The sequence below is a fragment of the Fusarium phalaenopsidis genome (assembly GCF_050370095.1).
Source record: "Fusarium phalaenopsidis strain FUZ10S chromosome Unknown contig_32298, whole genome shotgun sequence".
NCBI lineage: Eukaryota > Fungi > Ascomycota > Sordariomycetes > Hypocreales > Nectriaceae > Fusarium > Fusarium phalaenopsidis.
The window spans coordinates 1,383,127-1,396,553 of NW_028145407.1; the positions used below are offsets into that span (position 1 = coordinate 1,383,127).

Consider the following 13,427-nt stretch of genomic DNA (forward strand, 5'->3'; position numbering starts at 1 on the left):
TCAGGTGCCTGGGCAGCATCTCATCGCGCGGTGTACAGTGCTCAATGGTCCGATGGCGCACAGTATCGTCTAAGCATGGCGCGCGCTGTAGCAGGTCCCCCGCTCTTGAATGCAAGCTCCCGCCAATGGGCATATCGACTCGGCGCCTCTTCCCCGCTTTCCCTCCGGCGCCGGTCTCGCCCAACTGGCCCGTGCACGGGGTCATCAGCCACCACTGGGATTGGCTCACAGGTCACTGGTCGGCCACTATCACCGCATTGCATGTTCTCTTGAGTGATCCATGGCCGATGATCCATCCAAACGCCGCCGTATCTGGTGTCCTCTGGTTGAGCGTCGCTCGTTAATGGCTGGGCGTCCCTTGGGAGGCATGTACTTGCGTGTACGTGCGTCTGCCGTCGACTAGAGGGCGCTGACACTGTATATCGCTGGCTAACCAAGGGACCACCTCCCTTATCAGCATTCGCCATCTACCATCCACCACCCGTCATCTGCGTCCGCCATCTCCAAATCGCCCAACCAACGCGCAAACTGGGCAGGCCAAACGAGGCCGAAACCAGAGCCAAAACCAAATCACCACCACCACGAACGACAGACACCCTCCGCCGCTACCTCGTCTCCCCGACTCCCGGCCGTGACCCGTTCCCCTCTCCCTCCTCCTCCGTCGTCCTTATCTTCTCTCTTCTCATCCATGCCATCATCTGCGTCTTTTGGGTCACCACTATCAATATCCTTGTGCTTCCCGTCTCGTCGTTGTCGGTTGCCATCTCAATTCCCATTTCTTTCCTCCCAAGTCGGGCAATCGATCGATTCGCTTTGCCAAGCCTCGGCGATCGTCAGAGCTTCGTGATCTCGTCCGTTGCTGCCATCAAAGCCTCCATTGCTCCTGTCGTCTTTGTTGCATCACGATAACCTCGATTCATCCATCGGTCGATATAGTTTCGCTTTCTTCGCCTTGCTCCTGCGGCGCCCACGACATTGTGCACCTGGAAAGACCTCCTTGTACCACCCATCACAAGCGCACATTTGCCCAGTCTCGCACCGTTCCCCTGCTCTGCTCTCTGGAACACTCTCCCGTTTGCCTCCCTTGTTGTCGCTCCCATTCCATTCGGGGACTCTGTGGCTGGTTTCTCGTGCCTTCTCTGTTCTCCTGGGTTCAGGCATGTGCGACAAGAGCCCGCCTCCAGCAAGAAATAAGCTGTGTGCGTCCCATCTTGCAATCTCTCGATCTGCATCCAAGTCCCTGACTCTCGCTCATCCAGCATCCTGTGGCTGAGGCCGAGAATCTCCTGCACCCTTGACTTGAATACGACCTCAACTGCTGTTTGATCGTCTGACCCAACTGCTCGACAAGGTGTCTGGCCGACTGCCCTGTTCTTGTATATCACACTGCATCTTATCCATACATTTTACCAAATACGCCGTCCGACACAGCTTCACATCAGGGTCCTATTCAACATAATTCTTCCTTTGTCGCTGACATGACTACCGTCGCCCTCGCCCGGCCTATCCCGCCTCATCGTCCCTCGTCAACCATCACCCCGCCCCTCTCCCTCGAAACCAGCACCAGTTCTTCATCGCCATGTTCTGTTCCTGTTCCGAATAAACATATCCCCATCTGTCCCACTGGCCCCGCTCGCCCCGATGAGCCAGATACTCCGCCACCGTCTCCGCCGTCTCATGATCGACTTCGACAGATCTCGGCCCTATATCCACTCGATGACTTGAGCCGACTTGAGTCTGGCGAACTCTCCATCTTCGAACTTGATGCACCCAAGGTAGCCGAGGCGCTCGACATCGCCTCCCGCCAGCCATTGCCCGATCCTTCACTCGTCTTTCCGTGGTTTCATGGTCTCCACCCCCAGAACCATGTTCAGCAGTCATTCTTCGCTGCTCGACGACGTGCTCTGAGAAGGACGCCTTCCTGCCTCAGAACCGTCACTCTGGTCAAGGCTGATGGCGATCTCAGCTGTGCACGACTCAAGGGGGCGATTGCCCCTAATGAGATTCTTCAGACGGGTAGCAATCCCGACTTCATCGAGGCGGATCCACGAGAGGGCTTTTCTGTCCGAAACTTTCAGATTCAGACGGTGAAAAGCGCTGTCATGTCAGACATAATTGTCTATGGTCGAGATTTGGCAAAGACACGCAAGATAGCGTGGGATATTGCGGCTGCGCAGAAGCGATGGCGGGAGAAGCATGAAGCTCTGGGGGCCTGCTTGCCCGAGTACAACACCTTCGTCTGTACAAGCCCATTTTCGAAATTCCAGGAAAACCACCCTGAGATCGTAGCCATCGACGCATCGGGGCACTTGACTGGCAATGTCATCGACTTTTTCAACCAGGAGAGGCGGGAGATGTGGGCCATGACTGAGGCTTCGGAAATCTCGAAGAACGTATTTATGGGCCCTACCCCCGAACAAGGGAGCCCCGAGGAGCAGGCATTTGATATCCTGATCGAGTGTAGCGACCTGGGACGTCTGAACCCCCTGGCACTCCAGCTCATTGCAGAGAGCCCCGACGACGATGGCAAACATCGTTTTCTCGACTTCCCTTCGTCAGGCAGCATATTGCCACCGACATGGTCTCATTCCGAGACAGATGGAATTCTTGAGACCTGTAAATGGATATACCATCTTTCTCATGGTACTTATCCTGAACCAGAACGGGATACTAACGAGACCGACGCGGAAGGAGACTCCCCTATGCCATCCGATGATCATCCAGCCTTTGAAGTTCGACCTCGAAAGATTCTCCTCCACTGCGCCGATGGCTATACCGAGTCGACCATGCTAGGCATTGCATACTTTAGTTATAGCACTGGCCTACCCGTCCCGGAGGCGTGGCTACAACTTCACACGACCAAGAAACGCAATTTCTTTGCCTACCCAACTGATGTGGCCCTATTGACATCCATCACACCAAGATTGCTCCGAGAATCCCCAGTATGTAGCGGGTTGAGCTTGACTGAAATCACTCACCTGACGAGGGATGAGCCGAGCTGGTTTGGTGCTCTCGATGGGTCATTCCCAAGCCGCGTTCTCGACTACATGTACCTGGGCAATCTGGGCCACGCAAACAATCCAGACCTTCTTAAAGCCCTCGGGATCACTCAGATTCTGAGTGTCGGTGAAACGGCTATGTGGCGAGAAGGTGACCTGGAAGAATGGGGAGAAGAAAATGTCTGCGTGGTTCAGGGAGTTCAGGACAACGGCATTGATCCCTTGACGGATGAATTTGCTCGATGCCTCGAGTTTATTGGTAGGTTCTGAGGGCGGCTACAGGGGTAAAGGCATACTGACCATATTTCGATAGACCGAGGAAGACGAAATGGTACTGCGACTTTGGTGCACTGTCGGGTGGGAGTATCCCGTAGTGCCACCATCTGCATCGCCGAGGTGATGCGTGCGAAAAACATGTCGTTCCCTCACGCATATTGCTTTGTCCGAGCCCGCCGACTGAATGTAATTATTCAACCACACCTGCGATTCGCCTACGAGCTCTTGAAGTGGGAAGAGGCACTTCAGCAGGACGGTGACCCTGACGCTGAGGTCAAGAGAACATTGGAGTGGGGGGAGATTGCGCGAGAAATCGCCCTCATGAATCGCCCCTACTCCAGGTGAAAAGGAGCATCATTGGCGCCTTGTTGTTTTCGCTTTCTATGAAAGAGTCTCTAGATCCAGTGGGAGATCCGGTGGATGACCCAGCATCAAGAAGACTGAGCCACCCATCCAGTATATTCGATTTCATATCTATCCTCATCATAGCGGGCGCGGACTCGTTTAAGCACCTGGCGTGCTTGCTTAGAGTGCTGCTTACCGCCTAGGGGAACTTGGCTACACACACTGTGGTGTCATGAACGCACCGTTATCAGCATACGAATGACGGGAAAAGATCAACAGGAACCAGAAATTGGGAAACACGCGGGCGCTTTGTTTGACGAGTCTGAAAAAGCCCCTGTAGGTTTGTGTATGTGGCGTTCAGGACAGAAGACTGTTTTCTCATGTGCTTTTTTGCCGTCTTCAGGGATTTGGGTTTGAATGTTGATGAATCACGACGGCTATGAGAGCCACGGACCGATGTTTATGTACCTGCTTTTACAACTACACCGTTGTCATGGCTGAATTATTGATTTCGAACGACGAGACGAGCTATTACTGGTTGATTATCTGTGACATATATAAACTCCCCAGCCTGATACGCGAAGTGACGCCTACTTAAAAGACACAAACACCTCTCCTCGCCAACTGGTCAACAGGAGAAAGAATAGGAATAGCAGGTAAAGGGTATTTAAGAAGACGATACCTTGTCCCAAAAGAAGAGCTTGGGGACTGAAAACAACCAAGTCCACCCCCACAGAGGGAAAACGCCAAAAAGGTAATTCTGCCATTCAGTAATGAGGGGTGTTCAGCGAAACCATCTCCTATCGTTCATCGCGGTTATCATCGTCCAGAACACTGGAGAAATGTCAGTCAGGTCATGCCAACAACTGGAGTCAAAGCCACAAGGGCACTTACGAGAATTGCTTAACCAAATAACCCTCCCCACCATGCTCCATATCAATATTGTAGACGTAGAAACCGCCATCACTAGTGACAACCATGACTTGGGGGCTGCTGCTGCTCATCGCCACAACACTGCGTAAGGGCCCGGCAGGCATCACCCGCGTAGGACCCTGCGCAACTGTAGACTTGGGGATCTTGATATAAGCAAAGTCTCTCAGGGGCTCCCACATTTCTGTGACGGATTGTGGCAAGTAGGATCCCATGACGCCGGCAACACCGCGGCCCATAATCTGTGAAGAACGGCGAAGCATGCTGCTAAACGAGCCACTCTGCCTTCGATGTCCAGAATTGCTGCTGCTTGATCCGTTATTTCCAGGCCCTATCAGGTCGACCGACTCGTTCTTAGACGAGTCTGCCGTACTATTACCCGGAGACTCGGGGTCGTCATAACTCCGTGCCCGTGACCAGCGGTCCTGTCGTTGAGATCCAAGAGGTTCGATGGGCGCACCTGCTGGTGTCGTGTTTCCAGGGGGTGCCCCGAGGCGGAAAATATGGATTGTATCCGAGGTTGAGGATACACAGAGGAGAGTGGAGCTGAGGTTGAAGGACATGCTGTATATGGTGGAAGGATAGGTGCCGCGCCGGAACTGGTAGAGCTTCTGGCCCTTGGGCACTGAGAACACACGAATAATAGTCCCCGTCTCACTAGCCGTGGCAAGCAGAGTTCCCTCATTATTGAGACAGATAGAGCACAGCGGCGAACGGTGAGCCTCGATGACATTAACAGCCTTCAGCGCAACGGTATCAAAGACGAGGACTTCGCCCGACGTAGGGGAGACGTAGGTCGACTGTGGAGGAGCGTGAGCAGGCCGGCGCGCATCGGGATCCTCCCGAGGTTTCGGTAGCGGATAAGCGATGAAACAGTTCTCGGAAGAAGGCGACAAGGCGCATATGGCAGTTGGGTTGGGCGACGTGGCGATGGTATGCAGAAGGCTCATGTTGCTAATATCGTACAGATAGATTTCTTCCTCGAGGACGACGGCAAGGCGTTTTCGGTTTAATCGGACAGCCAGAACAGCAGAAGGGAAGGTGAGCTCGCAAATAACAGAGGCCCTCTGAAGGACATATCAGTTATGTTGTCAAAGATGGTCATCCAAGGCACATACCTTGGTGTTCTGTATAATTAGATGCCGGGGAGAGAGGACGAGCGCAACAAGAGAGGTCGAGAAGAGCATCTCGATAATGGAGATGTTGTTCTCATCGCTGCTAAAAATGCGCGAGAAAGGATCTGTATGATATATGCGAAACCCTTTGGAGGTGCCTGTCGGCAAGAGGAAATCCCAGGTTAGTTGGACAAGGAAGCGGAGACCAGCCAGGCGCAAGACCTACCGACAGCAAGACAGCTGTGGTCTTGGTTGAAGGTGATGAAATTGAGTACTGGGTTCGCCATGATGGGATGAAAAGCTAGCAGGAGTCGGCACGAGGCAGGTTCGGTCGGATGTATTCGTTCGGTTGGCCGGACACGAAGTCGCGATCCGGAGGAGACTCTGGGTGGAATCGAGGTCGCGAGATGAGAACCGCCTTGGGTCGATGCGACGAGAGAGCCCGTGAGCAGAACAATCGCGCAAGAAACCTTAGGCCAGCGCGCTGATCATGGCCCCAAGGAAGCGGTCTCGAGGTTGGTGAAGCCAAGTGTTGGTTGAACTAGCTTAGGCTGCTATCGAGAGGCTGGGAGGAAGAGCAGGCGATGAGGACTGCGCCGGGGCAACTCTCGGCGGCTGTTGGCGGACCCAAGGCCGTGACGATCGCGGAGCTTTACGAAAATCGGCGGTGTGCGTAAGAGAAGTGTCAAGAAAATACCGAGACAGAGAGGAGACTGCGACAATAGACGTCCAAGTATGAACTGGTGATGATGATGAAAGTGATGGCGGAGGACGGAGAGTCGGAGCTCAGGGAACCTGGACAGCTAGTGGGGTGGAGGCTGAGGACTGAGGAGGGGGAAGGCACGCTACCACCCTTCCTCAGTTACCACCTGCTCTGTTTGGGTGACTGAATGCCTTACACAACCGGCAACTGCGATCAGCTTAGACGATTAGTGATTCTTTCAACACCACAAAATTTCCGTACGATTTCGAATGATACTATCCCAAGATCATCGTTTCCAAGGCGATTCCGGAGGCAGGCGGTCCATATCATGTACATGCGCTAACGAGAGCCCCGGATGCAAGTTAGCACCCTGTCGGTGGACCCATCGCGCACGCCGATACACAATTGCCTAGCATTTTCTGAGTCTTCACAACCTCCAGTAAATGTTTGCTGTCTGATGTGAGTCAACAGGCCGTCAACCAATTTTTCAAAAGGAGGTCACCTGTCAGACGCATCCCCGGAGAAAAATCTCAGGTTAACGGATATGGTGAAAGAAAAGCCCATCGCCTTACGGGCGACCAAGACTCAGGCGCTCGATGACCTGATTATGGGAGTAAGATACACACATATATATCTGAGCAGTCCTTTGACCGAGGTTTCTGATGGTGCCCCTAGACAAACAGTAGTAGCATCGTCTCTAAGCGGAGCGTCGAACGACTCTACTACCCTCACGAGTTGCATTTTTTCCGCTACTTCGTTCCCAAGTTCCAACGGAGAGCTCCCCTCATTAACCGGGGATACTGGTTGAGGTTACGGGCTATTGATGTGATTGTGCGTGACTTCATCACATCTTCGAAACATGGCCGCAAGAAGATTGTTATCAACCTAGGCTGCGGAAGGTGAGTAACCAAGTCCAGCGCAGCCTAGACAGACACTTACTGTTGCATGAAAGCGACGTTCTCCCCTGGCAGTGTTACCATCGTTATGGGGACAGCTGCGAAGACACTGTATTCCTTGACGTTGACTATCCTGATTTGATGCGAAAGAAGCGAGCAATCGTCCTTGGAACACCAGAGCTCAGGGAGCTGCTTGGGCCTGAACCCTATATCAGTGAGAAAGATACAGACCATGTGCTTCTTCGCAGTAACAAGTACTGCCAGATTGGATGCGACCTGCGAGAGCTCGACGCTTTGCGCCAGTGCCTGGAAACATTTCTGCCCCTATCTGACTGTTCAGTACTCTTTGTTGCTGAGGTCTCGATCACTTACATGGATACGGCGTCGGCCGACGCTCTCATCCAGTGGGCCAGTTCCATTGGCCAAGGTATGTCTATTATCCCCTTTTTGTTCAAGAATTCATTGTATTAACATTGGTGGTTTATAGCCGAGTTTTGCCTCCTTGAACAAATTCTCCCTCATGGCCCTGAGCATCCATTTGCAAGAACCATGTTGAGTCATTTCAACAAGCTCAACACTTCGCTCAAGTCAGTCCACCAGTACCAGACTCTTGAAAGCCAGCGGCAGCGGTTCGAAACCCGAGGCTGGGGCCATGTTGATATTTGGGACCTCTGGGAAGCTTGGAACAGCGAGGTATTCCTCAGTTCGGCCGAAAGGGCTGCGCTTGACGATATTGAGCCGTTTGATGAATGGGAAGAGTTTGTCCTGTTTTCGCGACACTATTTTGTCATGCACGCCACGGCCTACCCCAGAAGCGACCAAGCTGCTGGGCAGTACAGCCCATTGCCTACCCCTGAACGGGTTGTCAAGGTAGACATGAACGCGCTTGGTTCCTTAGGAGCACCAAAACGTCGATTTGGCGCTCCAATGATGGCTACCAGTGCGGAAGGAGGCCAACACTTGCTCAACACCTTGGGAATGGGAATAAGTGCAAGGCTTGATTCATGCGATGTGTATTCAGTTCAAGCGGACAGTCTACCTTTCCAGATGGCACCCGTCGGGCCGTCCGCGAGATTGTGTCACACCCTCACACATCTTGGATCTTCTGGGGTCCTGCTGGTTGGAGGCCGTGCCTCGCCGTCTCGAGCTTTCACAGACTGTTGGCTCTTCAGCCAAGTCTCCAACAGTTGGGAGAAAACATTTGACCTTCCCGTCTCACTTTTCAGACACTCGACTGTCCGTCTACCGAACTCGTCTCTTGCTTTGGTTTTCGGTGGCAAGACAGGGCCATCCAAGATATCACCCGACTACTTTGTCTTCCATCCCGTCAAAGGGTGGCTTAAGTGTACGGTCTCAGGCGTGATTCCCGACCCTGTCTTTGGCTCCTCTGCTACCACTTCAATCGACGTGGCGAGCAAGCCGGGAACGTTCCAAGGTTTGCTATGTGGAGGCATCAAGGAAGATGGGAAAATCAGTAACAACGCTTATATCTGGACTGTTGATGTTACTGGTACCGAGGTGGGTTTGTTTACGAAGTGTTGGTCTAACTTTACTGACACCCTTTCCCAGCCATCTATTCACTTCGAGAGTGTGGCAGACTTCGACAAAAATGTGTCGGCACTATCAGTGTTCGGTGCCCAGTCGGTTGATATAGGTCCCCTGACTGTCTTGTGCGGTGGTGTCGGACAAGACCCATCCTCACAAGGACAGTCGGTCGCCTGTGTCTCCCTTTCTGGAGGACGACTTACTACATTTGCGGTGATGTTGAGCGACAAAGTCGAGGAACTTCCCTTTATGGTTGGATCTTCGGTTATTTCCTTGAATTCTAGCCTCGTAATTGTTGGCGGAGGGGCTACATGCTTCTCGATGGGAACATTCTGGGACACAGGTGTTTACACGGCTGACTTTACGAATGTCGTGCCCGACGCTTCTGGTCCACAGTCAATCATCTGCAAGCCACTGAGTATTGGTTACGCGGATTCGCCCAAGCTCACGCATCCCAGTACTGATGGAGCAGAACGACTCGTGCCGCAAGGCAAAGCTACGATCACGACCATACCGCGCGTTCAGTTGAAGTCGGGAACTAGCATGGAGAAGCTGATCCAAGAAAGAAAGCCGGTCATCATTGAGGGGCTGGACCTAGGCGGATGCGTGGAGAAGTGGACACCAGAGTATATGGTTCAGCGTTTGGGCGAGACAAAAGAGGTATGTTAAATCTATGTGTGGGCTCGGAGAATCATGTGTAAGGTGGCCGTACTAAGGGCATCTATTATCAGGTCATCGTCCACGAGTGCCAAACCACCACGGGCAAGCTGGACTTCAACTCCAAGAACTTTCGCTACGTCACTGAAACGTTCAAGGAGTTCATGGACAAGGCAGCAAGGGGAGAGGGGCTATACCTCCGTGCTCTCTCAGAAGAAAAGCCTTCCGAGGCGCCAGCGAATCTTGCAGAGGACTTTCCCTCCCTCGCAGAAGATTTTCGGCTTCCGACGGAGCTCGACTACATCACTGAGCGACTGTTTAGCTCCGTATTGAGAATATCTGGACGTGCCAACATGTGGTTGCACTACGATGCAAGTTACCCCTGGAGATGTTGAGATGAACCGGCTAACAGTTTCCCCCAGGTCATGGCCAACGTCTACTCGCAGATTTGTGGTTCGAAACGCATGATACTCTTCCCACCTACTGATGTCAGGCATCTGGCATTCGCGCCTGGTGCCTCAAGTTCGAGCCTGGATGTCTTTTCTGCCCTTGACCAGCACCAGCTAGCGTTGACTCACCCGTACGAGGCGATGCTGAATCCGGGCGACGTTCTGTTCCTCCCTGCCATGTGGTTTCACACGGCGACCCCAACGGCGGATTTGAGCGTGGCAGTCAACGTCTTCTTCCGCGATTTGGAGAGCGGGTATTCAACAGGCCGAGATGTGTATGGGAACAGGGATCTGGCGGCGTACGAGAAGGGAAGACAGGACGTCGCACGCATAGCCAAGAGCTTTGAGCGGCTGCCCCCTGAACTTCGTCACTTCTACCTTGCTCGACTTGCAGACGAGCTGTTGCACGAGCAGGCCTGATGCTGACGGAGAGATGACAGGTCCCAAGGATGTGTGAGCATGTGTGACCAGGTATCGGAGATAGAGCTGCCCAAGTACGTATCTACGCAGGCAAGGGGCGCCGAAATTTGATCAGAATCGACGCCAATCTCGAGTGGGAATAGCCGGGTTGCATAAGCTTGCCGAAACCTTGTGGATGAATTACGCCGCGCACGGGTTCCTGATGAGTGCCCGTTTGGAACGGTCAGACTTTGTGAATGCGGAAAGGTTTTCGCCTGCGGTGAGGTCAGAGCGCGATTTGGCTTTGCGATGGAGGTCGAAGAGCCCCCCTTCAGCGGTTTGGCGACCAAGACGAGCTTGGCGCCCCTTGCAGAAGTTGGATGCCTCGGCTGTTAGTGAGCCAGAGCGTGGCCGTGCTCTTCTCTTGCACGACATCAATCGAGAGTTGCCTGCGCGTCCGAAGATCCACCCCGAATGCTCCCCTCGATCTCATTTTTTCTCAAGATGTGATACGCCAAAAAGTGACGGGTAAAAAACCCGGGCAGACCCGCCTGTAACGAATCAACCATCGAGATCAGATCCATCCTCTCCTTGGACACACGGGCTAGTATCGCCTCCCCCGTCACGCCCAGATCACGAAAGCAAAGCAAAACTCAACCTGCCAATCCATAGGGCGGAGCGAGGTCGAGACCGAGTTCTTTTGGGGCAGAGACGGTCAAGCGTGCAGCACGGGGCCAACGCTGAGATAGGTCCATCCACCCAGCACTCGGGCCCAGCAGAAGAAGCAAACACGCTGTCTTGGGCGGGCCATATCGTACCATGACCAAGTGACAGAGGGTCTCAAGACACGGGAAACGAGTTCATGCGGGATGTTGTTGCCACAACATGCGCTGGGTGCAACCGTGGAAAGAAATGAAACAAAGAAGAAAGTTGTGTGTGGAACAAAGAGAACTTGCAAGTCAGCCGCCGACAATGTCCGCCTCATCCATGTCCAAGGTTCGCTGGCTAGATCCCCAGCACGTCTTTTCACCGACAAGCTGAGATTGCCCGCTCAATAAAAACTTCATGGCCGAGGCCTGGCTGGTGGCGCTTCAGGATGGACCTGAATGAGCCTTGTGGACGGGGCTGAGGCTTGGACCAACAACAGTAGCAATACATACGTGACCAGCGCCAGGAACCAAAACTCTGATGCTAGCGTCTTTTCAACAAGTGCATGGAGGGAGATGCGAAAGAGGAAAAAAGGCCGGGAGCGAATAGATCGAGGAACTGCGAAAGAGGACAGACAGTTGCTGACCCTCCCCTCAACTAAACTTTGGGCTGGCCGTTTCTGATGCCCCATTCCAGGAGAGGTCTGAGCTCTTAGACAAGATTCCGAGTCCCGAGCAATCGTTCGGATCGACACGCTGTTCTAACTCTTGGCGTGTCCCGCTCGCGCTCCCAAGATGCATCAACCACGAGCTTCCGAAACATGCGGTGCAGACGGCACGAGAGAGTGGGTAGAGCAAGACTCTAGAATAGCCTTGTTATCTATCCGCCCGGACGCGCGGTATAATACTTTTTGCATCTCGATTTCAAAGCGGCCGGCCTCGACTAGGTTCCGCCGCTCCCGCACAAGAGGCTTGACGCCAGGCGCCATTCAATTACCACAATATGCGGGCTTTGTGAACCCCCGCCCCCAATTCGAGGGCCTCTGTCCTATTGTCAGCTCTTCTCGTGTAAACAATGCCCAATCTCAGTAGCATCACCAGCAACCCTCACCATCACAGGCCTTGGCGTCGTTCAGCAAGCCACGGCGTGCAGATCATGAACAAGCACAGAACCAACCCTGCCTGCTGCGGCGGGCCCCATCGTTTTCTGCAGTTCTGGCCGGTACCGAGTGTCAGATGCTGATGTTGATACAGGTCAGATCATCCACCCAGAGTTCCCAGCAGTCAGGGTCACTCACTGATCGACGTCGAGCTGCCAAAATCTCAACCCAAAACGATCCCTGTCCTCCGGATTCCACAGGCCAAGCTCTACGGATATCGTCTTTGCAATCTCCCGACGGCATGGTTGGGCGGACCCTCAGCTGTCTCCAGCAGGTTCCACACATCACTTCATCGTGACATCGTTTCCTTTTCTGTGTACCTGGATCGGAGAGCCCGTGCAGAGATATCCTGGCTTCTATTCGGGGACACAAGCGGAAGTGTCGTGAAAGGCACGGGAGCCACGTAAACACCCATAATGCCGGGGCATATTGTCCTTGTTTTTTTTTTTTTCTCTTCTCGCTTTCAGCCCCCCCTTCAATGTGCCGTCTATGTCATTGTGATTTTCTTTTTCCTCTCTTGTGTTTGCCATCCTACCATTCAAGGACTCCCTTGACAAGGTGGTGCTAGCCTGATAGCTCATGACCACTCTCAGAGGAGAGCAGCTGCTTGACCTTCGTCATGGCTAGTGCTGTTTGGACCTCTTGTGCAATGCCAAGCTTGCCTTTTCAACTCCCGAGGTGCCCGAAGTCGACGAATAGCAGCGACAGGAATCCAAGGGCCAGCTTGTTTCTCAGACATTGGCCTCTCCCGTCTTCCCCGCTCTCCCTGCAGCATTGTCCCAGTCCATGTTGGCCTCCCCGCTCTCAGCTCTCAACTCCCTAGTTCACTTAGCCTTGACAGGAAGGCAGAGGGAAAAAGAAAAGACTTGACAAAACCTCCGGTCCAAGGCCTCGAGTCCCAACCCCAGCCCAGGTACGTGGACCTGGCCTAGAGAGCGCTTGCATCATTGTTAGTTCACAGCATGGACCTGGGGGGTGCTCCTTTCATCTCACAAGAAAGCACCCATCCAATTGCGCTGGCCAGATGCAGCATCTCCCAGCTCCCATCGGAGCTTTTGTCACTCCCCAGCGGAGCCACCCCGTCACCTTAGTGACTTGATGAGGCATGTTGACAGCTTTGCCGACACTAGTCCAGGTATCCCGCGCCCGTTGTACGAATTCATGGCTTGATTTAGTGCCCTCGCCTTGATCCAGCACCGCAGCCCTCAAGCCACACCTGTGCTGCAACCTTGCCTCTATTGGCCAAGTCCAAGGAGAGATCGCATCTGCAGTCCAGCTCCGACGGTCCCCGATTGAGCGCCAAGCC

At 53.5% G+C, this 13,427-nt stretch overlaps 3 protein-coding genes across 3 annotated transcripts; 2 read left to right on the forward strand and 1 right to left on the reverse strand.

Annotated features, from left to right (window-relative positions):
* Positions 1–1,478: 1,478 nt before the first annotated feature.
* LRP88_06993 (tyrosine/serine/threonine protein phosphatase PPS1) lies at positions 1,479–3,620 on the forward strand (the record flags this gene model as incomplete). Its single annotated transcript, XM_083243530.1, has 2 exons — positions 1,479–3,258; positions 3,313–3,620. The coding sequence occupies 2 exons, from the start codon at positions 1,479–1,481 to the stop codon at positions 3,618–3,620; spliced, it is 2,088 nt and encodes a 695-aa protein (XP_083100754.1).
* Positions 3,621–4,420: 800 nt separating this feature from the next.
* Positions 4,421–5,952, reverse strand: LRP88_06994 (phosphoinositide binding protein ATG18; the record flags this gene model as incomplete). The annotated part of the gene is made up of 4 exons (XM_083243531.1): positions 4,421–4,454; positions 4,515–5,617; positions 5,669–5,823; positions 5,892–5,952. The coding sequence occupies 4 exons, from the start codon at positions 5,950–5,952 to the stop codon at positions 4,421–4,423; spliced, it is 1,353 nt and encodes a 450-aa protein (XP_083100755.1).
* Positions 5,953–6,912: 960 nt separating this feature from the next.
* Positions 6,913–10,335, forward strand: LRP88_06995 (S-adenosyl-L-methionine-dependent methyltransferase; the record flags this gene model as incomplete). Its single annotated transcript, XM_083243532.1, has 8 exons — positions 6,913–6,981; positions 7,044–7,267; positions 7,321–7,691; positions 7,752–8,097; positions 8,491–8,782; positions 8,834–9,469; positions 9,541–9,792; positions 9,889–10,335. The coding sequence occupies 8 exons, from the start codon at positions 6,913–6,915 to the stop codon at positions 10,333–10,335; spliced, it is 2,637 nt and encodes an 878-aa protein (XP_083100756.1).
* Between the last annotated feature and the right edge of the window lie 3,092 nt (positions 10,336–13,427).